The sequence below is a fragment of the Gopherus flavomarginatus genome, chromosome 8 (genome assembly GCF_025201925.1).
Source record: "Gopherus flavomarginatus isolate rGopFla2 chromosome 8, rGopFla2.mat.asm, whole genome shotgun sequence".
In the NCBI taxonomy this organism is placed as follows: domain Eukaryota; kingdom Metazoa; phylum Chordata; order Testudines; family Testudinidae; genus Gopherus; species Gopherus flavomarginatus.
Window position 1 is genome coordinate 110,906,573 of NC_066624.1, and position 27,745 is coordinate 110,934,317.

Below are 27,745 nucleotides of genomic sequence, written 5' to 3' on the forward strand. Positions count from 1 at the left end.
CTGGTAGGAAACACAGCCCTCTGGCTGGATTCCAAAGCCCCTTACACTTTGGGGGTGTTTGGATCCAGGGTTTCCTTTCAGTCCTGTGCCTGTTCGAAATGCACCGTAAAATACCACAGCGGAAAATGCCCGAGGAAGGGTAACGTGTGTAGAAGTGACTAAATGAGCCTAGGGCCCATTTTCAGAAGGGACTTAGGCACTTTTTGAAATTGTTACCCCCTGAGCCCCATTGACTTTCAATGAGAGTTAGGTGCCCACGTGCCTAAAGCCACTGTTAGAAATGGCACTTAAGTGCTGTGGCAAATGTTACCTGGGGAGTTTGTGATGGCTGCCGATCCCAGGAAGTGTGCTGTCCCCGTCCTGTCTGCTGTAATGTCAGCCTCTAGAACTAAAACCATGAGTGTCTGCTGCGTGGACTAAAGAGCCAGGCTGGGTAGCTGGGGCTGTAACAAACTCTTACCTTCTGTGGCTTGAGCACAGGGCAGGGTGACTAGCGTATACTGACTCTGAGCCATGGGACACATGTCCAGTAGTCCCAGTATCTCCTCTGCTATGGGCTGGGTGTGTGCAGCAGTCACAAAGCGGCCACTCCTTCTAAGGCAAACAGAGGGAAATCAGCTGCACCCAAGTCCTACCCTGTCCATTTAGAAAACGTTTTCACTTAGCAGCTGTGCGAGCTGACAAATCCCCAGAGCCCTAAAGGCAGAGTGAGAGAAGGACAAACGCCCTTCACTGGCTTTGGGGTGCCTAATAGCACCAACCCGGTTCCTCTCAGTCAGCAGCAGCTGAACTTCCTGGTCAGTCTACCTGAAATCCGATCTGAATCCTTCCCTGACTGGCTGGCAGAGAGAGAGCAAGATTCCTGCAGCAGCTCACCTGAGACAGGTAAGCCCCCACTGTGGAGTTCTCTGTGCTGCGAGCTTCCAGCAGCAGAGGTAGGAGAAGTGGGAGCAGGGTGTATATGACAGCTGGAAACCCAGGAAGTCTTTGCCTTCGATGCCACAGCTGCTGTGTGACTGGGAAAGCCATCTTTATTGTTGCAGGGCCTTTCTGGTTAATCTTTCCTCTGCTGCACCTTACAGGGACAGTCACTTTATTCCTGAAAAACCCACGACACCATTCTAGCCTTAGCCTTGTTCTAAACTAGACAAACCAGACTGGGTGAGATTCACAAGCAAGGCCTGTAGGCAGCATTTCAGTTAAGGAGGAAGAACCCAGTTCCTCAAATGCCAAGGAGACAAGGTATTTGAAGGGACTTAACTAAAGAAATCAGGTGAGGGAAAGAACAGGCGCTGGGGGGAGAGAGAGGACTTCCTCCTTCAGAACCTTCTGCAGACACGTTTTCATCTTTTTTTTTTTCTGCCACAAATACTTGTTTGTGCTGCTTGCCTGACCCTTTGCTCTTCCGAGAGTCTGTGCTGCCGTCAAAGCCTTGCTCAGGCTATTCAGCAGAGAGAGGCTGGTAGTGATCTGCGTGGAGTTCTTTCTTTAGACGCGAGCTTTTGTTTGAAAAATCTCCTTTTCTTGAGGAGTGCTTGGATTTACAAACACTATCCCCCTTCTATCTAGGGACATATCTGCCCTCTCCGTCATTGATACGTTTATCCTCCCAACACCTTGTGAAGTAAGGGTGGAGAAATGAGGCACAGAGAGGGGAAATGGTGTACCCAAGGTTACAAGGGAAGTTTGCGGCAGAGCCAGAAGTTGAATTCAGGTCCTCCAGGTTACTGCTTTAATATCAGCCTTCTGAACACCACTGCAGTCCACACTGCCATTCTCAGGCCCAGGAAAGCCTGATTTAAAAGCAGATTGCATGGTCCGTGGCTCATGTGAAATGAGGTGTGGTGGTTTCAGACTAGTTCTTCATCATACTGATCTTTGTGCTGAAGGCCCCTGATTTAGTACAATATGCTGGGACAGTGCCATGAGATTCTTTCACCACAAATCCCATCCAACTGGCAGGTTTCCAGGCTTGTGCTGAGTTTCAGAGACGCCTCAAAAGTCGACTGCCTGATTCCATGCCTCAGATAGGGGAGCAGAGCTGGATTTGGTAGCTATGTCTAAGTCCTGCTGCCTCTGGAAGACCTTCTGTATTTTGGAGACGTTCCAGACAAAATGATCCCCCGGTGAACTGAAACTGATGAACCTTGTTCCATGTATTTCTGTAACCCAAAACCTCCTTCGTTCACACTCTCATATAGAGAAGGTTGGGTGTGTGAAGTTACTACGTGACGATGATAAAATACTGGGTCATTATTCCCTGCTGGGTAAATTGTTTTGACAGGTTATTTTATCCTCTTCATTGTACTGAAATGAACTGGCTGGTGTGTATTTGTATCACCACATTTTACTGGATGGTACTAGAACTCTTTAATTGTGTGTCCTAGGCCCTATACCAGACACTGCCTCTAACGATTCTCTTTTCGCTCAGGTGGCGAGGACTTTGTGCTTTTAGAGCAGGAGAATTTGAGTTCTATCTCATCTGCTGCCATGAACTTCCAAGTGATCATACGATGCAGCAAAGAGAGAAGCCGGTGGTCCTGTGGGATTGTCACCCTCTGTCGTACTCCCTAGAACCCTGGGGATAAGTTGTTCCTGAGTGAACAGCACTGAGCTATCACATCCATTTAAGCGACCTGAACCTTCCCTTCTCAGCACACACATTCAGGACTGAGAATGCACCTCATTCCCAAGTGCTCTCTGCCTGACAATTCATCTTCTCATTGAAGTGCCCAGCGTTGAGGTCTCAATCTTGACGCGTTTGAATGGGCAATGTCCTCCTCCCCTGATGTGTGTGGGCCACTAGTTGAAGCCATGTCAGATGGAGTCTCTGAGCGGCAGGAGGAGGGTTGTCTGTGGGTTTAACTGTAAATTAGTGATGCTGAACTAATCAGTGGCACATGCAAATGATGCAGTTTGAGCATGTTTGCATGCACACATGCTGACTTCCCTACTCCCAGTTTTCAACTTTCTGAATGCAAAATGAATTGCAAATCTGCAATGGCCAACAACAGCCACTAGGTGGAAATTTGTGTTGAATATCCCAGTGCTTCTCCAGTTCTGACCCGTTCTGTGCCTGGTGTTGCCAATCTTGGTAATTTTTCTCCAGTAGTTCTACTTTTGAAAAGCCTTGGTGACAAAAATTCTTGGTGACTTTTTGGGCTACCAATTACTTTCTTGTGGCCAAATCTGGGAGATTTTTATGTAGCTCTCTGCTGCTCCCTGGTCCCTGTCTATGCGCTGCCACCTGGTGGCTGTTTAAATGAGCAGCCACTGAGATGCAAGTGCCGCTGGACCAACTCCACATCTCCCAGCCAGCAGAAGCCACATGGTAAATGCGCCCTTGGAACAGAGCCCTGCTGGCTGCAGCAAAGTGGAGCTTCCTGTCGGCCGCAGGATGTATCCAGTCAGATGAGAAGGCAGCCAAAGTGGAGCCATCTTCATATCTGGGTTCACTCTGCAGACTTCCAGGTAGGGCTGCACAGATCACTGATAGTTCAAAGAATGTGGTTGGAGAACCACTGAGCTGGTGTATCTACTCGTATGTCAGCCAATAAATGTATGCCTCAGTTGCAAGACCACTTTTGTAGCAGACCTGTGATTCCCCTCCAAGCTGGTCATGCCTTGTCGGGCTCCCAGCATCAAGTACTGTACAACAACTGGACTTCCTTGGCGGGGCTGCAGGTTTTCGGTAGCCCTCTGGGCCTTTTAGTCATAAAAAAAGACAGTTTAGAGATGGGTCACTGGGCTTTAAGGACTTAATTGAAATAAGCAGGGGCTGCTTATGTATGAGGTTGGCTTATAGGCAGTGCCAGCTTCAATATGACTTTACAGGGCACATCGTGGGTGCAGTTTGATACCCATGCTGGATGGGCATTGTCAGGCAGCAGCACCTCTGAACTCTTAACTGCTTCGGGGAGTTTACACAGAGTTGATTCCCATCTTGCTGGTGAAGAAATTGACAAAGAAGCTGGAAGACCTGAATGGTGCATCCTGTCTTTGCAACCGGGCACATTCTGCTCTCTAGAGCACGGTTCTTATTTTAGTGCCTCCTCTTCTTGGGATAAGATAACTGGGGCTATGGAGATGATGACTGTGCTTGTCTGCAGACATTTGCACTGGGACTGACAGAGGTATTTCGAACTGTCTCCATCACCTTGAAGCATTAGAAGATATTGGTGAGGACGTGAGCATCCCTGCCGCGGGTCAGATATAATAACCCATAGCACTGTGCCGAGATGATTAAATCCAACCAGTTCTGCACACCAGTGGAATGTTGTTCTCTTGTATACACTTTCTTTTCCCATGTGAGGTTTCATTCTAATACTACCATCCTCCCGGGCCAAGCTTTCTTTAGAAAACTTTTGTTGAAAACAAACAAAAGGAAGTATTTTTTTCACATAACACACAGTCAACCCATGGAACTCCTTGCTAGAGTATGTTGTGAAGGCCAAGACTATAACAGGGTCAAAAAAAGAACTAGGTAAGCTCATGGAGGATAGGTCCATCAATGGCTATTAGCCAGGATGGGCAGGGATGGTGTCCCTAGCCTCTGTTTGCCAGAAGCTGAGCGATGGGGATGGATCACTTGGTGATTCCCTCTTCTGTTCATTCCCTCTGGGACACCTGGCATTGGCCACTGTTGGCAGACAGGACACTGGGTTAGATGGACTTTTGGTCTGACCCAGTACGGCTGCTCTTATATAAAGCTCTGTTAGGGCTCCAGCTTTAAGAGCCCTGAGACTAATGCTTTCTTCTCTTTGCCCCACCCACCAACTCCACAGCTGAGCAGGACCATCCTGGTGGTGCTACTGGCTCAGAAGGAATTGATGGATAAGTCCAGGAATCACACTCCGTTAGTCCGCTGCTTGGAACTGCCAGCTGCTAAGTGCCCTGTTCTGAGCTGCTGAGGAGCACAGGATTCCTGGTTGTCGAGCACGCATGCTCTCTCCACCCAGGGCTCATCAACTGCAGTGATACTGCTCTCTGCCATGCATCTTCTTGACAGTGGCTCAGCGCCCCAGCAGTCTGTGACCTCACTTGATTGTGTTTGCCCAGCTCCTGCTAGTCTGTGTCTCAGGCGGACCTTTTACTCATTGATTTCTCCAAGTCTTCCCAGGGTATGGAAGATTCATCGCTTTTGAAGAACAGAAGAACCATTCTGATCAATGTCGCCTGACTTACTCCTGCATCAGACCCAACAGCCTGGGACTGAACTGGAGCATGTCTAGACAGAACGCTGAATACCACAGTCCCTTACGAAGTAATAGCATTCTATTTGAAAGTGGCCAAAACCCACTCCTGCTTTACCTGCTGTTCCACTCTGTATCCCCACAGTGATCGCCTCCATGAACCCCGTCTTTCAAGGAGGTGACGCTAGATTGCCACGCTCTGGAACATCCGGTACCTTTTCACATTAGCTAATGGGGGTGACATTCTTTTCCACTCTCAGGATCCTGAGGTGCCCCTCTTTGGGAGCTGGACTACTTCCCAGCATGCAGAGGCAGCCACAGGCGGAAGAGGTGAGCCTGACATTGCGGCAAACCCTCCTTGCAGTCAGCCACGCCAACGCTGGCTCCCTTTGTGAGGCTTGTTTATTGAAGGTGAACTCCTTGAGCATACAGAGTGGGGCAGGGGGGAGGGAGGAGGGTGCTGCAGGAAGAAACATTGCAGGGCAAAACCAGGGTGTGTGCTGCAGGATGCTCCAGGGCTGGAGCTGGAACCTCAGAGCTGTGCTAAGAATAAAACCTGGTCTCTGACATCAGGTTGGGGAAGGGGAGTGAGAGATCTATGCTAGGACAATCAATATGGTGGCTTTGGTCTCGTCACATATTGATACTTGCCTGCCGTGCCATTGTAAAGCTATATACGAGGGCATTGGCCCCTGTAAGGGCCAGGGGCAACAGGGAACAGCCAGCCCCTTTCTGGTCTGGTGAGGATTCCCAGGTAGGGATGGTGAAGAAGAGCCCCAGCTCCATGAGGGAGCCTGGGACCAGGAGAGGACTGGGTGTGCACTGTCCCCTGGCTGCAGCAGAAGCACACCCTGGGCTGAGGAAGCTCGAGCCATTCAGCCAGAGAGGCCCACCATCAAGTCTGGGAACAGGGTTATTTCTTTGCTGTTGTTACACATTCCCCTTTTTTTTTATTTGCACTGAAGAATAAACAGGGCACTGCGGGCAGGGCTATAGACTGAACTGGATGTGGCTGATTGTCCCAGGCCGGTGATCAGGTCCACTGGCACTTTGAGAAAAGCACAGTAGACCAGCGAGGTGTCGTTGTTACTTCTTGTGACGCCTTCCATCTGAGGATCCCAAAGCACTATGCACACGTTATTCTATCAGGCCATGCAGTGAGTTACTGGCAGAACCAATAGAACCCAGGTGTCCAGATCTCAAGTCTCTTTGACGGTTTACTCCAGATCTCTACATTCCTCTGAGCAGGCAGCAGGTTCCCTCCTCTTCAACCAGTGATTTGGCTCAGTAGCCTCTGGGAAGGACTGTTGTCTGGGGTTTAGGGCAAGGGCCTGGGTTTCTCTTCCTGGCTCTGTCACTTGACTTGGGTGAGCCAAAGCTGTGCTCTGCCTCAGTTTCCCCAACTGCAAAATGGGGGATGATAATAGCTTGCCTGCCTCACAGGGGCATTTCAGTTCTTTATCAGTGTACAAAAAGGGCTCTGGAGTCACTTGATGAAAAGCATCATGGGAGTGCTAGTGAAGAGGACAAAGTCTCTATATTTGTGTACACTGTCCTCCCACTCACTGCACTGAACTATGGTGCTTTACACCTGAAAGCTGTGAACTAATGCAGGGGTTGGTCTTTTGACCTGTCTCCCTGGAACAAAAGCCATAGGTAGGTCACGGTGTGAATGCATTGCTGCCAGCACACTAGGCCGTTCCTAGTTCCTGGGATTCCAGGCGCCATTGCCCACGTGTTAAATTGTCAAACAAGCACCTTTGTCCTTTCCCCTATGCTGCCCCTCATAACTGGGAGGAGCTCTGTCATGGTATAATTCCCCACTCTGAACCTTAGCGTCCAAAAGATGGGGTACCAGCATGAATTCCTCTCAGCTCAGTTACCAGCTTAGTACTTGTAGTGCTGCCACCAACCAGGAATTCCAGTGCCTGGTACACTCTGGTCCCCACAAAACCTTGCCCGGGGACCCCCAAGACCCAGTCCCTCTGGAGCTTGACACAAGGAAAGTAAACCCTTTCCCTCACCGTTGCCTCTCCCAGGCTTCCCCTCCCTGGGTTACCCTGGAAGATCCCTGTGATTCAAACTCCTTGAATCTTAAAACAGAGAGGAAAATTCACCTTCCCCCCTCCTTCTCTCTCCCCCTCCCAGACTCTCCCTGAGAGAGAAAGCAATCCTAACATAGAGAGAAAATTAATCTCTCTCTCCCCCTTCCCTCCTTTCTCCCCACCAATTCCATGGTGGATCCAGACCCAGTCCCCTGGGGTCTCACCAGAATAAAAAACAATCAGGTTCTTAAACAAGAAAAGCTTTTAATTAAAGAAAGAAAAAACAGTAAAAATTATCTTTGTAAATTTAAGATGGAATAGGTACAGGGTCTTTCAGCTCTAGACACTGGGAACACCCTCCCAGCCTAAGGATACAAGTACAACTTAAAATCCTTTCAGCAAAATACAAATTTGAACTCCTTCCAGCCAAATACACATTTGCAAATAAAGAAAACAAACATAAGCCTAACTCACCTTATCACCTAGTACTCACTATTCTGAATCTATAAGAGCCTGTGTTGGAGAGATTGGAGAGAAACCTGGTTGCACGTCTGGTCACTTTCAGAACCCAGAGAGAACCACAACCAAACACTAACAGCTCACACAAAAACTTCCCTCCCTCAAGATTTGAAAATATCCTGTCCCCTGATTGGTCCTCTGGTCAGGTGACAGCCAGGCTCACTGATCTTGTTAACTCTTTACAGGCAAAAGAGATATGAAGTACTTCTGTTCTATTAACTCTTACTTATCTGTTTATGACAAGCTCCCTGTAAACATCCCTGAAGCTCCCTCCTGAAAACTCGCCTTTGCTGTGATGCCTACAAAAAAACTTGACAGCAGGCTGTTTGTATGTTTAGATCACTGCTCATCAGTTGACCAATACTGTCTCATTGTTTCCTGGTGCTCCCCCATCGGTCTGGCTGTCTCCATCTGTTGTCTTACACAGCAGTGCTGGAACGAGGGGTGCTGGAGGGACTGCCGCACCCCCTAGCTTGAAGTGGTTTCCATCATAGACAGGGTTTTCAGTTTGGTTCAGTGACTCTCAGCACCTCCACTGTACAAATTGTTCCAGCACCGCTGGTCTAAGACTCCTTGGGTCAAAGACTGTCTCTTTGTTCTGTGTTTATACAACACCAGGCACAATGGACTCTTTGGCACTACAATAATCCAAGTAATAATACTAAATATCAGCACGGTGTGCTGCCACTGTAACGTGCACTAGGAGATGGTGGGTCTTTCTTCCCCTCTAGTGGTGGGTCCGCAGAAGCGATCAGTGAGTTTGTGACAGGTGACACTGTTACCCCTGGTTCTTTCAACCCAAAGCTCTTGGTAACTTTTACTCTATGCGAGGTGGTGTCAGGAAATAAATCAGGGGAGACATGGCCGGCCGACCGATAGATGGCTGGCACAAACAGGACAACACAAGAGTGCTTTCACTTAAAGCTAAACTTTACTTAGTCTCAAGTGCTCACACACGTCCGCAACAGGTTAGTAAAACACCCCCAACCCTCGATAACACTGCTCTACTGCCAAAATGCTTCTGAAATAAATGTAGTCCAACTTTACTAACTCTTGGTCACTGAGAATGAAAATGATGCTTAAAATTGTTGATTGGCTTTAGTTTTCAAGATATGCTATTGGGTCAGTATATACAACCCTTGACTTGGGAATGGCGGAGGATAAGTGAGTTATAAAGGGAAGGGATCTCAATTTAAACCAGAAATGACTAAAATACATCTTTGACTGGATCTATGAATAAATCGATGACTGGGTTTGGACAGTACTTGCTTTTTAGGCAAAACAATGAATGATGCAATCTGAAGCTGGTATTGCGTCATACATGAGATGAATTGCATCATGTTATTCCTAGAAGTCATGGATGATGCAATCATAACGAAGCTTACTTCACTCTGCTGAACAAATTGCCCTGTATCAGCTCTAGAAATCATACAGTGTCGTGCTCTCTTCTTTGTCAGTGTTTGATTTTGCAAAGGGACACATTTCTGTTTAGCCAAAGTGAGCAGAGGTGCCTCGTACTTGTGTGAACAGTGCAGATAACTTCTGCTATGTTTGTGGTGCAGTGACTTTTGCATCCCAAAAGCGCAGTATAACCATTATGGTTAAGAAAGCCAATCACCTTTATTTTGGCTGCAAAATTGGAGATCAGGACAAGAGGTGGGCCCCACACATATGCTGCAACACTTGTGCAACAAATCTTCACCAGTGGTTGAACAGGAAAAGGAAATCTATGCCTTTTGCAGTGCCAATGATTTGGAGACAGCCAACAGCTCATACCAGCAATTGTTACTTCTGCATGGTGCCTCCAGTTGGGAAAGGTTTATCAAAGAAGAAAAAGTGAACTGTGCATTATCCAAACATTTCATCAGCTATACGCCCAGTACCCCACGGAGAAGGACTGCCGGTTCCTGATGCACGAGAATCATTCTCACTTGAGTCAGACTAGGAAGAGGATGAAACTTCTAGTCCTGAACCATCAATGTCACAGGACCAACATTTTCTCCCATCCTCCTCCTCTGAACCACACCTCATAACACAAGGTGAACTGAATGACCTTGTCAGGGATTTGGAACTCCCCAAGAGTAAGGCAGAGCTGTTGGGCTCCAGACTACAGCAGTGGAATCTCCTGGCAGGCTATCAGGGCAAATGGAGCCCATCAATGCTTGCAGACTATTGCTGGACAGTGACAAGAGATGCTCCATTTAATGAATACAAGAGACAAGCCAAGAAGCGCCGAGTAGACACTGAATAGGACTAAACTATGTACATAATAGTTTTTTGCCTTTTGTTTCATAATAAATTTTATTTATATAACCCTTTTGCTGATTTTTAAAGTGTTGCATAAACAGGACAGGTGAACTATTATCATGTAAAACAACCATAAACACATGAAAAGACCTAGGTTTACAATTTATGATTAAAACTCTATCTACACAATATACATATAGATAAAACGTAAAAACTTAAATATCTTAGAAACAGTAGCCAATCAGTTGTTTTAATTGTCACATTTGAATTCAGCACATCAAAATACATAATAAATATCACATTTTATCTCTGAAGCAGACGACTTCTCAAAAATTGTAGACCAGTGTAATTACTGAAGCTGAGTTCTCGAATGGCACAGCGGCAGCCCGTCTGCCAGTGGGGAACACAAGATGCATCCAGAGGGAGAACCCCATCCTGAAGATTCCCACTACCTCAAACTTTTCCCCTTTATTTATACATTAGTATTAGAATTGCATGTCCCTTAAAGAAAACTTGTTAAGCAAGCAGTTCCAATGGTCAAGCAAGAGACTTCCTTCTGATTATTGATTAACCAGGTGCAGGAGCGGCGCCAGGATTTTTGGCACCCTAGGCAGGGGTCCTTCCGTGCTCCTGGTCGTTGGCGGCAATTCTGTCGCAGGGGGGGTCCTACAGCACTCCCGGTCTTCGGGGCACTTTGGCGGCAGGTCCCAGAGCGAGTGAAGGACCCGCTGCAGAATTCCGACGACGACCCAGAGTGCGGAAGGACCCCCACTGCCAAATTGCCGCTGAGGGTGGCAAAATGCCGCCCTCCCAAATCCTGGCGCCCTAGGTGACCGCCCAGAGTTTTCCCAGAGTTTGCAGTCTTGAGACCCTGTTAGATTCATTCCTGAGGGCACATCCTGCTCTTCTAAGATGCAAGTATCAGCAACTTCAACACCATTCTTATCAGGAAGGACACGGGGTCAAGCTGCCCTTTCTGTGGCACCCAAAACCCCCTCCCTCCTGCCTTGGTGAAGCTGAGTTTGCTATATGGCCACTTTACAGCCTGCTGACTTGGCTGCTTTTAGCAATAATAACTCAGCCACTGGACTTGCTGGTACCAGCCTGATCTTGGTGTAGCTGGCTGTGTTAGCCTGGGGTAGCACCTTCTCTATCTCAGCCCTTGTGTGAATTCCAACCTCCGCCATCGGGGTTAGGCTCCCATTCTGGGCTCAGGCTCGTGGCTAACTCCGCATGGATCAGAGCTGACCCACGCAGCACTGGGGTGGCTTCTGCGCCCAAGGCCCGTTACAGGTTGTCATGACAATGGTCGCTTTACTCGGGATTAATCCCATCGTGAGGCTGAGTGAGAGTGGAATGTAGCTGGTGGCTCTCAGAGCAATTTTAGCTCACGCACGTTGCACGGAGGTAGCTGTCACATGCTCTGAGAAACCTGTCATGCCGTCAGCTCTTTCATATCTTCATTTGATTCATGCTATGTGGTAGGTCTTCCCTGAGCCTTATGCCTCCTTTACACAGTTCAGCAATGCTGGGTGGGAATGACCTTACCAGTAAGGGAGTCCATAATTTAAATACAAAGAGCTGTCTCGGAAAGATGTTGCTTAGATCTTTCACAATGCAAAAGGCCAGGCAACTGAAATATGCCGAAGAAGTCTATTTGTTCAGATACCCAGAAATGCTGAAAGGAAGTGATTAATGTCAACCTCAGGTTAATTAGCAAACCTTCAAAGGACTTTAACTTAATTTCAAGGTTAGAAGTTCCCTGAAGTTGTGTGTAAAGAGAGGACAATGGCTGAGCCTCCTTTGAAATGAACCAAAGCAAACTATGTAGATTGCAAAGGAGTTATTGGAGAAGATGTATCTGCCTCATTGGTCACTATATAACCAGCAGGAAAGCAGGAGTAATAATATCGTGTCTTTGCCCTAACTTCAGAGGAAGTCTCTTGTGGCTTGAGCTGATGCATATATCCCTAGTGCAGGTTCAAAACACACAACTTTTACAAATTCTGATACTTTCCTATAGGCTGGGGACTTAGAGCTGAGGGCTTCCATTAGGCAGACGCCATCTTTCTGGGAGGCATCACATCCCAGATGTACTGTGGCTCTGCCGGTCTTTTAGCAAATCCAACAGACTCTACACTTCCTGGTAAACCCTGCGACGTTCTGTAAGGAAAGCCCAGGTTCTCAGATGCACCCATGTGCTGGCTGGGGCTTCCTTTTCCGGATCGTTTGTCTAGCTTGTCTGCTTAAACTGTCAGCTGTTCAAGGCCAGGAGCGTCTTACAATGTGAGGGGGAAGTGGCGTCGCACCCAGAAGAATAGGGGTCTGATCTCAGCTGGGGCCTCTTGGCCCTACCTCGTACTGGAATAAAAATGAGATATCTGGGAGGGGGAACGCTGCAAATGAGCTTCCCAGTCCTACGGCCAGCAGAGATAGCTCAGCCGCCAGTGGAGTGTAGAACAGTTTGGGGTGGGAATGGCAGCTGGGGATTCGAACAGTGCTCCGGACACACTCCTTTCCCCCTGGCCATGGCCCCACACCCAGTGCCACTAAGATAGTGGTGCAGCTGCTGGCTTCATTAGCTTTCCCTCACCGAGGGATTCCACCAAACCAGGATAACCCTAGTTGGGTAAATCCATTGGCTTTATAGCTGCCTCCCAGCACCAGAGCAGTAGGACTGCGTCCCAGTAAAGAATCAGGCTACTTGAGGGAAGTTTTTAGCATCAGTTATGATGCACTGAAAAGGTAGCTTGTTTTCCGCGTTTCCTCTTGATGGTGTAAAAAGTCAGTGAGCCCTTTGTTTGCCTGGGGTCTGCACTGCGGCCTGATCGATAGCTCGGAGATGGCCAGTTGCTGAGAGTGCGCATCGTCCCTGGGCGCAGCTGAGCACAAGCTAATTGCAAATGCAATGCCAAGGACCAGCCAAGTTCAGAATCTGGGGTGTAAGCTTAGCATCTGCACCCAGGCTGCACAGAGAGTTGCAGAGGTTAAGCTCAGAGGGACCATCAGATCTTCTACTCTGACCTCCCACCTGAGTTATCCCAGAACTTGGGGTCACGAATCTGTCAATGGTAGAGCACCCCTTCTAGGAGCCACACGTGGAGCTCATCCATAAGTCCAATTATCCCCCATCCTAGCAGGTGTTATGGGGCGTCTTTCTAGTGGGCTGGCGCGCAACCTTCTGGCTGAGGCCTCTGGAGCCACGTCCCCTCTCGGGGTCCCAGGCAAAACCACAAAGCTGCCCGCAGTTAGCAAATGGGTCTCAACCAAAGAAAGGAAAAGAAAAACCTGTCAGCAGCTTCCTCCAGGATATGGGCCCCTCTGATTCCAGAGTGCCCTAGGAGTGTCACTGTCTGTGTTAGAATCCACTGGGGGACTCAACAGTCTGGTCCCTCCCCAGGGTTGCCCAGGTCTCCTATTAATGCTTTTTCCAGATTTGCAAGTGCAGAGAGGCAGGGCCATCCTGGCCCCATGCTGCTCCTTAACCCTTCCATGCTGATATGGAGGTGATGTATTCCGCACACTTGAGTTTGACTAAAGCATCTCTTCCAGCAAGGCCGGCCAGGCTTGAGCTGAAGCCACCAATAGATGGAGAATCCACCACATCTCTTAGACGTTTGTTCCAGTGGCTAACCACCCTCACTGTTACAAATGCCTAGCCTAAATTCTAGATTGCATTTGTCTGGTGTCAGCGTCCAGCCACCGGCTGGTTTTCTGCCTTTCTCTGTTAGATTGAAGAGCCCGTTAGTACTTGCCATTCTCTCCCCAGGATGGTACTTAGACTCCGTAATGCAGTCACCGCCCCAATCATCCTTTTGCAGTTGAACTACATTCAGGACCCCTTGCTAACTCCTGTTGTCAGCACTGGGTGACGTTTACCTTGTACTCCAGGAGTAAACTTCACAGGCAGAGATGCCATGAGCCACCACCCATAGTTACCAGCCTTCTATCCAGCAATAAACTCACCACGCACAGAAGTTTTATTTAGGGTCCTACCCCCATCAGCTCTATCACTTTATTTGCTCCTGCCCTCATCCTTTAACTCTTTCTATCTCTGTCCCATTCAGCTGGCAAGCTCCCCCAGGGAACCGAGCTGTGTCAACTCTGTGTTTTGCAAAGCACAATACAGTACTCGATCGAGACTCGGCCAATTTGTTTTGCCTAATTTTGAACAGGCTGAAACATGGCTTTGAACTCAAATGCTGACAGGGAGGGTTGGTGGGAAATAGTTTTTCTGTCTCAGGAAAAATTGTTGAGGTTTTCTGGACATTTTTCCCATTCTGCATGAGGCCGATCAAAGCTTTTTAACAAACACCAGAGAGAGAAATCACACCCACCCCAAGAAAATCAGACACAGTAGGCACCTGAGCCTAGGTGTCCCACCTCTGAGGTGAGTGCTCAGGTGTGGAGGTGTACTCTCACTCTCTCTCTCTCTTTTGTTTTGAAGAATCAGCATTTTCCAACAAAAACACCATTTTGTTGAACCCCCCCAACTATCTCTGCTGTTAGATTTGTGTTCTGCTGGGGGAGACAGAAACAGGAGTTGGATGGCTGAGATCAGCATGCAAAGTGGATGAATAAGTGAGCAGAATAAAAAATGATAACAGTGAAATGCAGGGAAAAAAACAGAGAAAAGAGATGATGCTAATGGATGTAGATGGCCACGTACTACCTGGGGCAAAGTGTTCTGCAGCGTATGCAGAGCGCTCACATCGGGGACGATTCATAGTTTTTGCCTGCACACACTGCAAGCAGGACTGAACAATGAGCTCGCACTGACTGCGGATAACATCAGGCTTTTGGTTAGAAAAGCTAGATAACAGGCCGTACAATTTTGTGGGTGGTAAGTGTCCCCATTCTTCGTGGAGCCAGCGCAACAGCGGGTCTGCCTGTACGGCGGGATTTGCCATATGAACTTGGGAGAGCTCTCTCGTTCTTTGATCAAGACTGGAATGCAGGGGGTTAGAGTCTGGTCGATGGGAGGGACAGTGCGTAATGAACCAAGGGTGAGAGAATTTACGAATTAGGGCAAAAATTTGGTCCCACAATTTAACAAAAGCTGAGGGAGAGGCTTGCTCAATTAAAATGTCTAAACAAAATTGAGAATCGATACCTAAAACAACTTGCTTGTTGGCAGAGTGGGCATTAGCAACATGTTGGGCAGCTAAAAGAATGCCCTGCACCTCGCATTCTTGTGCAGAGCAGGAGGGGGGCAGCAACTGCACATTAAAGTGATTACATGTGGAACAAAGAACTCCTGCCCTAGGGGATGGTGATGTGCCTCCGTCAGACACAACCCAGGGATCATATTTTACTTCAATGCATAATGGTTGGTGAAGGGGGGGGCTAAGATGTTATCGCTGGGAGTTAGGGTCCATGCCTGCCAAGCTACCTCAACCTGGAAACATAGAAGCTGCCAGGTGCGAGTAGTGCCATGAAACTCGGGTGAAGGGGTACTTGTAAGCCATGGGATTAAATGAACACATGGTCCAGACAGGGTACCTGGGATAGGGAGTTGGGACCAGTGACGTGCACTGGATGCAGCCAGTAGCATTTTTCCCACTAGACCATAGTTGTACTGGGGTCCAGACAGGCAATGGGCCCAATTGTAAATAGCATTACCATGTTGCAGTACAGTGAACCCTACATGGTGTTTTGTAATAAACAAATTAATGTTGAGGGTTTCTTGGGAATTAAAACGGGCGAGGTGGGGGTTAGAGGTGAACCAGCCAGCTAGTTTCTCTAAGCTTTGTTGTGCTGATGCATTCCCTACTTCTCGGGAGCGTTTAGAAGAGAGAGAGCTTTGTAGGATTTCTAGGTTAAAAATTAGCTGTGCTGGGATATATTGGCGGTGATAATTAAGGAGACCTAATAGCTGCTGAAGCTCTCGTTTATTTTGTGGAGGGGCTTCTGTCCAAGGGTCTAATACACTGGCTGGGGCTTGGGTGTGAGTGGTGGGAGTGAATTGGAGTCCCAAGAATGAGAATTGCTGGCTGGCCTGCAGGTGGCTCTTTGTTTTGTTAATTTGCCACCCATCTGCTTCTAATGGATCAATTATCATTTGGGTGGTACTTTGAACTGCTTGTGGATTGGGCCCACAAATGACAATGTCATCTACATAGGTTAGCACATACACAATGGAAAAAATTAACATACCCTCTAAGCATAGACAGGGCACCCATTCTTGCTCATCTAGCCTTCCTGTGTGGTGTTCTGTCCTTAATACATATCTGAGTCCTCCCTGTAGGAAGAAAGATTTTTCTTCTTAAATTGACTTGCCTTTGGGAGGAGCATTTGGTTTAGAGGCAGGAAAAACAAGTTTGCAAACTTCACTTTGTTTGGCAACCCAACCCTAAAAGGTCCCACAAGGGTCTCCTGTTCCTAGTCACACACCTGCTAAGTGAAATGAACACAGAACAGGTTTAGCATTGCCCAGAGCAAGATGCAGTGACTGCATTCCGATCCTCTGATCAGAGGAAGGTGCAGAGGATCCCAAGACCCTGGGTCTGACAAGTGCTTGAAACGATGCCCTTTCAGTGAATCATTGGGGTAAACAAGTGTCCATGCTAAAGACTGCAGGAGATACTACAGAAATAAATGGGAACGAAATCTGATTTTCCACATATTGTATATTAATTGCTACCAACTGGTGCAAATTGCTGCTTGCCTTTTCTATGCCTGAGGTTGGCTTTTATGCAGCTATGCCATTTGCTGGACACTGACTGCTGAATGTAGCTTGCCTTCCTCATTTATTCCCCTGCAAATGCTGCCCCCGGAACATACTATCTAGAAAGGAGGATGATTGGGAAGTCCTGTATGTTGTCATCAAAAAAAGACGTAAGTAAATAAATAGATGCAACATAACACTGATTTTTGTGTGGTGGGAGAGACCGGTGATTTTGGTTTTGCAGAACTTCTCATATGGGCTTCGGGTTCATCAGGCTAACTGAGCTTCTGTTCTCAGCTTTTCCACAACGCTCCTGGGTGTCCTACGTCATCTTTCTGTGTTTGAAATAGAGATAACTCGTACTCTCCTCAAAGGGAGGGTTATGAGACCTGCCTCATATTTACAGAGCACTTTGAGATCTTTGGATGAATTCTGCTACAAACAAGTAAGGTGATGTTATCATGTTAATGCCATTTACTAATGCAACAGAATGATATTTTGAAGGCCATAGATATGGAAAAGTATAGAGGGTTTAAGCATTCATTTTGTTTTTTCCAGTTGGCATGCACTTGAATTTCATTGAGCAGTAATACAAAGGATTTGATCAGACGTTCTGGTTGTTCTGTCTTGCTTGATTTTTAGGCAGCTGAAATGTCTAACAGAGAGCACAACCAAGAGTTCCAGATGGTGGAGCAAATGGAAGAGACGGGCGAAAGAAAAGCTGGCTATAGAAAAGCTCCAGAGTCCAACCCAAGTGGAGGCAAGGAGTCCCCATCTGTGACTTCTGAATCTACTCCCTCCTCAAATTCTTACGCCAACCAGCATGCCATGAGGAAATTCTTTGTTACAAGGGTAAGCAAACCCCATCCCTGTTTGTGTCCCTTAGTTAATGGACTTCCCATGGAATGGCTTGGCTCCTAGGTTCTCCTCCTGGATATTCAGTCCCCGAATTGCCAAGAAGATCTGGAGTGATCTACCTGTATGTGGCTAGGTGTCGAGTCAGACTCCCTATGATTTAGGTTCATTGGGAAAAGACCTGCATGTGAGTCTAGTCTCCTCTGGGCATGCGTGATTTCCACCTGGAACTCCCAGACACCATAAGCTGTGCTCAGTATCTTCCCTGCACATGGGCTTGGGGTATATATAGCTCACACCAGAACTTCCTCAAGGTTTGGAGAGTATAGTCTGGAACAGGGCCGACGAGAGTCAGGGGGAAGCTGGTACAAATTACCAGGGCCTGGCGGTCCGGAAGGGGGCCTGGGGCCCGGCTTCCCCAGCTTTGTCAGCCCTGTTTAGCCAGTCCGCCCTTGCTGGGGGGCCCGAAAAAAATTTTTTCACTGGGGCCCGAACCCGCTCTCGGAAGCCCTGGTCTGGAATGCAATTTGATGTAACCACCATGTGACATCCCCAGGATAACTGAGAAGTAATAGCTTGTGAGAGGGCTTTATCCAATCAAAGTCCTTGTCTAACATGGGACTTTGCCTCAGTTCTATCAGTCAGTGGCTAGAACTCCTTGCAGACAAACTCACAATTTGTACCAAGGTAGCTAGTCCCATGTCTGAACCCTGGGTAACCTACAAAGCAGTGCAAATTATGGCTTTGCTTTGCTACACTTGAGATTTGCATTGGTGAAGCTAGCCACCGATGGGCTGGAAAGGGAGTAAATTCTCAAAGGAGAGAAGGCCTCCATCGAATTTATTATATTTATGGAGGGCCAATCACCCTTCAGTCTAGGAACCCACTAGGGCTCAGCGGAAACATCGGAAAATAATCATTCACCGATGCAGGTGGCACCAACTAAAGCAACTGACAAGCCCTTTCCTTAATGTTAGTAGACACAAAATCTGAGTGCGCATACACTCTGCGGAATATATTTCCTTGGCCATCTCTGACCCCCTGTTTAGCGCATTTGCTCTTAGCCCCTGATCCTAAGCAGCTCCTGGAAGTGCTGAGCGCTTTAAGCTCCCACTGGGCTTAATTGAGCCCTTAATTCTTATACAGAGTCTTCCTGGATGGAAGAGTAGCACTCAGGGCTAATAACTTGAGGTATGCTGTGAGCAGAACCATTGTTTCGGCGGCGGAGACCGCTGATCCAAAGCAGTGTCTTACAAAAGGAACAATACTTCATCTCCACTGACTATGTATTTATAAGCTCCCTTCAGATTGCTATCCACGAGCTATAATACCCGAAAGCCTGAAGGGGAGGGGAGAAATCCTCTCTAAATTTAAACTTAAGAATGTAAATTATAAGCAGATGAAAGGAGCTAAAACCATTTGATCATTTACTATTTAATTAACGATTCTCTGTTGCCTTTTTATAACTTGCAGTCTATTGTAGGCAGCAGGATTCTAATAAGCAGGCTCTGGGCACCTCATTGTGTTCTGAGACGCAGTTGCCTGTATGACACTGGTTTGGCTCGTATCGACACCGAGCTTCCCTGCATGCTATCTACCCCCTCCCCTCCCCGTATTGGTCTGAAGCAGGCATGGTGCTCCCTGTGGGAACATCTCCCTGGTCAGAAATCAGGGTGGCTCACAGAGCGAGCTGGCTTTTCATGCTGCCATCTTGAGCCAGCCTTTATTTCAGAATAATGCTGATGCTCTAAGCCTCCCTAGAATGCAGATAGTCTAAGCGTCCCTGGTACTAAGGCCAGTGCTTAATATGTGCCAGAGCTTGGCAGGGCTGAGCCCCGGCACCTCTGGGCCTGGCAGTTCAGAGCCCCGGCACCTCTGGGCCTGGCGGTTCAGAGCCCCGGCACCTCTGGGCCTGGCGGTTCAGAGCCCCAGCGCCTCTGGGCCTGGCAGTTCAGAGCCCTGGCGCCTCTGGGGCTAGTGGTTCAGAGCCCTGGCAAACTCAGTTGCATCAGACCCATAGATGCCGTCTTTATGAGTTGCCAGGGGCATGCTCAACCCCTGTTCCATCCCAGGCCCATCTACCACTCCGCCCCTTCCCCAAAGATGAACCCCCAGCTCCTGGAAGGCAGACAGAGGGCAGATGACTGAATCATTTCCAAATAAAAACCATGTTCCAAATAGATCGCATAGTTCTGAGGCTTGTAATACTTTTCTTTGAAGGAGACACCTGTATGCATTTAGCGTTGCTCCAGTGACTTGGATTAGAATAAGAGGAGCGCGTGTGTTTGAGCTGTAATTTCTTTCCGTCACGTTTATCTTACTGTTCTTTTCTGATGTTCTCCCTTTCTAGCCAGGAGCATTTGACCAAGCCATAGAAGATCTAAAAATCCACGTGATCAAGAATTCGGGGGAAACTGCTCAGAGCTTCTGGCTTTTGTCCGAGTGAGTAGTCATGATGTATGGGGCACTGGCTGAGGCGGTGGCTTTGTTATGGGCTGTCAGAAATAAAGCAACAATGGAAGAGAATGGGTGTCACGCAGTGACACTTGGTTAAGCTCTCTGGGTTCTGCTTTTAGAAGTGATTGCATAGATACATCAGCTAGTAGCATGATTTCCTGTTGAAAGGGAAACTGTAGCGAGAGGAATTCCAGGTACAGAACAAAGTGGACCTATGCGTCCAGTGTAGCGCTACAAAGAGCTGTGTAGAGTCTCTTAATATCGATGATCCCTTTGTTAGTGTTTTGTAAATCATGTTGACGGTAAGTGCTGTGTAAGTGTTATTTGTTATATTGGCAAGAGTGTATAGAGCACTGCACTGGGACTCAGGAGACCTGCATTCAGTTCCTGGCACGGTCATGGGCTTGCTGGGTGACGTTGGGCACCTGGGACCTGTTCTGTGCCTCAGTTTCCCCATCTGTGAAGTGGGTCAAGTGCTTTGAGATCTGCTGATGAAAAGTGCTAGGTAAGGGGTAGGTGGTGGTGGTGTCATCGTCATCACCATCAGACCAAAGAAAAGACAATGTAAATGTAACTGTTAATTCTGGGGTCATCTGCACCTCTATTGTCATTTTCTAAAAGCTAGTGCAGGGACTGGGAAACCAAATCATCGCCAATCTTGCTTCGAAGGTCTCTGTGAGCAGTTTCTTTTAAGGAAAAGGAAAAGGTTGATGCCAGAGCTCTTCTCTTTGCTGAAACTTGGAAATTGCCTCCTCTGCTGTGTTTATTTCTAGTTAAAAGGATCCCAGCAGTGGGCAAATGGCAACTCCTCAGTCTCACAGATGACATGTCATTCAAGCCCGGGAGTGGATATGTTCTGCAATTAAGGGTCTTTGCGGGTGCTACCCTGGGTTTAGCCGAGATGAGAACAGCATTTAATGTGGCTCCTGACATAGTTGAGCCATGTTGAAAGTACAGAGAAAGAGGCTGGTAGGGCCAGGATTACACAAGTGGATTTGGCAGTGGGCTCCAGAACAGCACCAGACATCACAGCGTCTCCTGCTGAGACACAAACTATTTCCCAAGACTGGTGGTGTCGCCTCCTGGTGCTTTCTAGAAGTTCGCTAGGACTGCCACCGGGAAAGGAGCAGAAAAGACATCATACCCGACTCTCAGTGTGTGTGAATGGATTCAGCTCCAGGGAACTCGAGGGAGTCACGTCCACAGACACCAGCCAGAGGCCAGCTTGGCATCTCCCTGAGGGACATTGGAGTGGCTCACGCCCTTGACAGGCTGTGGACCGTAGGACAATTTATTCACTGGCTCCCACCTGCTGCACGATGTGTAACATCCTTGAAACACCACTTCAGTGTGGGAGAGGAGGTGGCGTGAGGATTATTGTAACGCACCTGCTGTCATGACTGGAAACGAGGCTGAGCTCCGCTGCTCCACCAGGCAGCAGTGAGTTTCGCTCGCCGCTGGCTAGGGCTGGATTGGAACCAGCCATCTGGAGTGGTCCCTTTAGAACAGTGTCACGGCAGGTGGATAGGACAGTGGGGTGGATGGAGGGAAAGAGCAGCTGTTGGGGCTGCACTGGTCTGCCGCTAGATGGTGCCAGTCTCCCGGTTGTCAGCACCTTTCACTTGCCCCAAATGCCTGGAGAACGATGACAAAAGCTCTCTCACCCTGCTGCCACCCGTCTCCTTCCCCCCATTAGTTACCAGGTGAATATGATAGTCGTCTATTATTTTTAGTACGACAAAACCTAGGGGCCCCAAACCTGGATCAGAGCCCTGTTGTGCTGAGTGCTCCACAGACACACAGTATGCGTTGGTCTCTCCTCCAAAGAGCTTCCAGCCTAAATAGATATGACAAAGAGTGGCTGAAGAGGAGCAGTATTTATCCCCATTTTACAGACCAGGAACTGGGACACAGGGCAGGTTGCATAGGGCGGTTACATGGGAATTCTGGGTCGGAGCCAGGACTTGCATTCCTGAGTCCCTTCAGCACAGGACCATCCTCCCTCTTCTCTCCTGTCCCTCCCTCCCTCCTCACACTCTGGGCAAAAAAAAAAAAAAAAAAAAAAAAAAAAGGTTATAGGACAAAATGAACCAGCCCAAGAATCTGCATCTCAATAGCGGAGACGGACTGGTAGGTAGCAGCCCTGGGGCAACGTTCCATACTCTAAAACCTCTCGTGTATTGGTAACGATGGTGAAATGGCCTTTTAATGACTGGGTAAATATTGCTGTGGCGGAATATGTACACGGCAAATGCAGCAGATTGCTTGGCAATCAGTGGTTAAGGGCACGCTTACTTGCACTAATGATGCCATGCTGTGATCCTGTGACCTAACTGGCAAGTAGCTAGTCAAGTCTGCCTGTGCTCAGCTGTCAGGAGTTAGGGAACCCATTTAGCAGGGCTGCTGTTTGCTTTGGCCTCTCCAGGACCTTGTGTATATTTGCTATGTTTTTAAAAGCTCCAGCCCTCCACGGGAGGGTTTGCACAGACCAGCTGTGATACGAGTTGCTCTTCTCTGTGTGAAGCTGGGCTTGGTCAGGGAGGATGTCAGAAGACAGACTGACTCATCCTGTATGATGAGGGTGCTGGGAGGGGCAGCTGCTGTAGTCCAGGTATAGTATTTTGTTGCTCATTGTGAAGATGTGTCAGGGAGTTTCTTTTAAGCTACTTCAGCAGTGCTGGGGCTGGCGGGTGTGCGAGATTTAAAGGCACCGCACATCATTCCTTCTAAAGACAGGCCAAAATATCCCAGCCCTCGGTGTCTCAATTTCTGCATGCTGGCGCTGAAAGCTGCCTACTGCAAATGGATTCCCAGCATGCATTAAAGTGAGTGGCAACCGGGTACCACTAGAGCAATTTCCCAAAGTTTGTGGTGGATCCTCCATCACTGGCTATGTTTAAATCAAGAGTGGATGTTTTTCTAAAGGATCTGCAGTAGGAATATTTCGGGGAAGTCCTGTGTTGCGCACGAGGTCTGACTGGATGGTCCCTTCTGGCCTTTGAATGTATGAATCTTTTAGGTGGCTGTGGAAATTCCATCCCTAGTTTTATGTTTAATCACCTGAATTTCTACAAGGCAGTTTATCCTGGTGGGTCAAAGGCACTTTACAAGCATGGAACCTGATCTTGCATAAGGGTTTGCAGGGTTGGGGCCTTAGCACATTCAAAACCAAGCACGTGTTCTTTCTAGATTTTGTTTCCAGTTGTCCAAGATGAGACTCTGGGTAAAAATTTCAAGAGTCCAAGTCCCATTTTCAAAAATCACTTGTGCACTTTGGAACCTAAGACCTGCTGCCCTTCAATGAGATTTAGGCTCCTAAATGCTCTTCACTTTTGAAAATGAGATTTGGGTTCCTAAGTCACTTAGGCTCTGTTGAAAAATGTGCCTTACATTTCAGAAAAAAGCCAACACCAAGAACCGAAAACATTTTTTTTCTAGCTGAATCTGTTTAAGCCCTAAATCAGACCATTGAAGGATTTGTCCAATGACCCCTGGACTTCGCAGTGTTGTCATGCCCCTGTACCTCGCCCAGTGCACTAAATGCCCCACTAATGACGACGTGGGTGAACCAAGACAACCCTATGCTCTTGAATGAACTCACAAAGGAAAATTATAAAAGACAAAAACATCATGTCGCCCAGGGGGAACACTTTGTTCAACAGATCACTCCATATGTGACATATCAGTCCTCATCCTCAAAGGAAACCCACACAACACCTTCAAAAGACAAGTCTCGGGGCTTAAATTCATAACATTGCTAGACACTAAAAATCATGAGCTGAACAGAGACACTGGATTTATGGCTCATTTCAACAATCCTAACCTTCCCTCCCCCATTTTTTGTCCTATGATGAAAGTTATAATGTTTGCAGATGATACCAAGCTGGGAGGGGCTGCAAGTGCTTTTGAAGATAGATTGAGGATAGCTGGCCAGATCGTCGGGCTCAGCGGGTAGTGATCAATGGCTCCATGTCTAGTTGGCAGCCAGTTTTAAGCGGAGTGCTCCAAGGGTCGGTCCTGGGGCCGGTTTTGTTCAACATCTTCATTAATGATCTGGATGATGGGATGAATTGCACCCTCAGCAAGTTTGCAGATGACAGTAAACTGGGAGGAGAGGTAGATGCGCTAGAGGGTAGGGGTAGGGTCCAGAGTCACCTAGATAAATTGAAGGATTGGGCCAAAAGAAATCTGATGAGGTTCAACAAGGACAAGTGCAGAGTCCAGCACTTAGGACGGAAGAATCCCATGCACTGCTACAGGCTGGGGACTGACTGGCTAAGCAGCAGTTCTGCAGAAAAGGACCTAGGGGTTACAGTGGATGAGACGCTGGATTTGAGTCGACAGTGTGCCCTTGTTGCCAAGAAGACTAACGGCATTTGGGGCTGTATAAGTAGGGGCATTGCCAGCAGATTGAGGTGAGTGTTCATTCCCCTCTATTCGACATTGGTGAGGCTCATCTGGAGTACTGTGTCCAGTTTTGGGCCCCACACTACAAGAAAGATGTGGAAAAATTTGAAAGAGTCCAGCAGAGGGCAACAAAAATGATTTGGAACACATGACTTATGAGGAGAGGCTGAGGGAACTCGGATTGTTTAGTCTTCAGAAGAAAAGAATGAGGGGGGATTTGATAGCTGCTTTCAACTACCTGAAGGGGGGTTCCAAAGAGGATGGATCTAGACTGTTCTCAGTGGTACCAGATGACAGAACAAGGAGTAATGGTCTCAAGTTGCAATGGGGGAGGTCTAGGTTGGATATTAGGAAACACTATTTCACTAGGAGGGTGATGAAGCACTGGAATGGGTTACCTAGGGAAGTGATGAAATCTCCATCCTTAGAGGTTTTTAAGGTCAGGCTTGACAAAGCCTTGGCTGGGGTGATTTAGTTGGGGATTGGACCTGCTTTCAGCAGGGGACTGGACTAGATGACCTCCTGAGGTCCCTTCCAACCCTGATATTCTATGATTAAAATCCAAAATGATCTGGACAAACTGGAGAAATGGTCTGAAGTAAATATGATGAAACTCAATAAGGACAAATGGAAAGTACTCCACTTAGGAAGGAACAATCAGTTGCACACATACACAATGGGAAATGACTGCCTAGGGAGGAGCACTGTGGAAAGGGATCTGGGGTCATAGTGGGTCACAGCTAAATATAAGTCAACAGTGCAACACTGTTGCAAAAAAAGCAAACATAATTCTGGGATGTATTAGCAGGTGTGTTGTAAGCAAGACACGAGAAGTAATTCTTCTGCTCTTCTGTTTAGGCCTCAACTGGAATATTGTGTTCAGTTCTGGGTACCACATTTCAGGAAAGATGTGGACAAATTGGAGAAAGTCCAGAGAAGAGCAACAAAAATGATTCAAGGTCTAGAAAATATGACCTGTGAGGGAAGGAGAAGAATTGTTCTTCTTAACCTCTGAAGACAGGACAAGAAGCAATGGGCTTAAATTGAAGCAAGGGCGGTTTAGGTTGGACATTAGGAAAAACTTCCTAACTGTCAGGATTATTAAGCACTGGAATAAATTGCCTAGGGAGGTTGTGGAATCTCCATCATTGGAGATTTTTAAGAGCAGGTTGGACAAACACCTGTCAGGGATGGTCTAGATCATCCAGTGCTTCTCAACCCGGGGAGCCAGTGCAGGAGTAAGGTAGGAGAGGTGATGTGCTGTGCTTCCCGTCTCCCTCTCCTGTCACTGTAGCGGGCAGGCGGTTTGCCATGCAGTGGGTCACCTGTGCCCATTGTGCCTAACTAGACAGCTGTGCTGCACCTCCCTTTTCCTCCCCCAGCCCACCACGCTTACTGCTCCTGTGCCAAGAAAGCGCTGTCCAGTGCCTGGGTGAAACGCCCCAAGTTCCCTGCTATCCGGAGCACCGGAGTTAAGCTGTGCCGAGGCTCTGGATTCCCAACCTGCCCACGATGGGCTCACCGCCTATCCCTACCTTACTCCTGCACTGGCTCTGTTTTGCTCAGGCCACAAAGTGTGCACAGAATAGCTCCCGGGCTGCTGCAGCTGCATCGTGCGCGTTGTCTGCTCTGGGCCTGTCCCTTCTTGCAGCAACCAGGGGCCGTGTGGCTGCTGGATCTGACACGGGGGGGATGCACCCCAGTGCGGGGAGACACTGCCGCATGGCATAGAGCTGACATAGCACCTTGACACACACCCTCGCTGTCCCTGGGCTATCCTTATCTGTCTGGGATGTGGCCCAAAGCTGCTGTGCTCCAGCAAATTCTGCCAGCCAACGTGGGCCTGGCAGAATGATGCTACGGTCCCTCCTCACCCCCTTCAGCTCAGCAGGGCCCAGCGCTGGCCTGGCAGAGGTGCTCGCTCAAGCTTGCTAAGTGCAGTCCACGAGGTGGCCTTATTATATTGGTCAGCATCCCTCTCCCCCTCCCCTTAACTACTGTGGAAATCGCAAAAATTTCTGACCCTTTAGCAGAGACCATCTCAGGGAACCGGGCAGGTGCAAACGGAGCTCTGCCCTGGTGCCCGTGTCCCTGCGTTAGAGGCATTCACGGAGGGCAGTGGCTGCCTTTCCTTTGACAGCCATGGACTGACCCTTTCCAGGCCTCTGCAGTGTGCGTTTAGATGACTGAACAGCGTCTCTGTAATCGATCTATAGCCATCCCCATCTACAACTCCTCAGAGTCTGCATCCGGGTGTTAGCGCTGTCCTTTCCCCCCAAGGGTCAGTGTCTCTTTGTGTGCCTGTAAGAACACTGTATCTGGGGGGGGCCCACATGACTCCCCAGGTTTTCTCAGCTCCTAATCCTGCCTTATGGGTGACTGACCTCTCTTGGGGGTTCATGGCACCTCACCCCCACACTTGAGTCTCCCACCTTGGTCACCTCCCCTATGGCCATTCCCAGGTCTCCTAGCCCAGGGACCAACACACTGGCCTGCTAGTGCCCTGGTTTCAGACATGATGTTAATGTCTGGTGGCTAGGCCATGACAGCATCCAGGGAATACTTCCTGTGGCCAGAATGAATGTATAGTGGGTGTGTGGCTCTGATAACAATTAAATGCATCATTTTCCTATGAGCCCCCTATGATGGAAACGTGTGTTGAGCTAACGGCTACCATGGTCTTTATTACATGGTTTCCCAAGGCAGATGAGCATGTAGAGAGATTATATACAGTAGTGACCTCGATGTTCACTTTCTAAGCTCAGAAGGGACCATTGTGATGATCCAGTCTGACCTCCTGTGTAATACAGGCCAGAGAACGTCACCCCTTGATTTCTTCATTGAGCCCAATAACTTGTGGTGAAGCTAGAGCAGGGGTCGGCAACCTTCCAGAAGTGCTGCGTCGAGTCTTCATTTATACATTCTAATTTAAGGCTTCGCGTGCCAGTCATACATTTTAATGTTTTTAGAAGGTCTCTTTCTATAAGTCTATAATATATCACTAAGCTATTGTTGTATGTAAAGTAAATAGGTTTTTAAAATGTTTAAGAAGCTTCATTTAAAATTAAATTAAAATGCAGAGCCCCCCAGACCGGTGGCCAGGACCCGGGCACTGTGAGTGCCACTGAAAATCAGCTTGCGTGCCACCTCTGGGTTGTCTACTCCTGAGCTAGAGTGTCTATTTTGGACAGACACCTAATTTTGATTTAACAGTTCCAACTGGTGGAGAATTCATCACATCCCTAGGTAAATTGTGCCCATAGTTAATGACCCACAGCATTAAAAATCAATCTCTGTCTGTCTATTTTATCTAATCTTAATCTTATCCATCTACATCTCATTTCCCATTTGAATTT

The 27,745-nt window shown here is 48.0% G+C and overlaps 1 protein-coding gene across 1 annotated transcript in view; it reads left to right on the top strand.

Annotated features, from left to right (window-relative positions):
- Positions 1-666: 666 nt before the first annotated feature.
- TPRG1 (tumor protein p63 regulated 1) overlaps positions 667-27,745 on the top strand; it is a 76,951-nt gene continuing 49,872 nt past the window's right edge. The window contains exons 1-3 of the mRNA XM_050964826.1: positions 667-885; positions 17,313-17,522; positions 19,876-19,967. Of these exons, the coding sequence (XP_050820783.1) occupies positions 17,322-17,522; positions 19,876-19,967 (293 nt within the window). The 5' untranslated portion in view covers positions 667-885; positions 17,313-17,321. The remainder of the gene's footprint in view (positions 886-17,312; positions 17,523-19,875; positions 19,968-27,745) is intronic.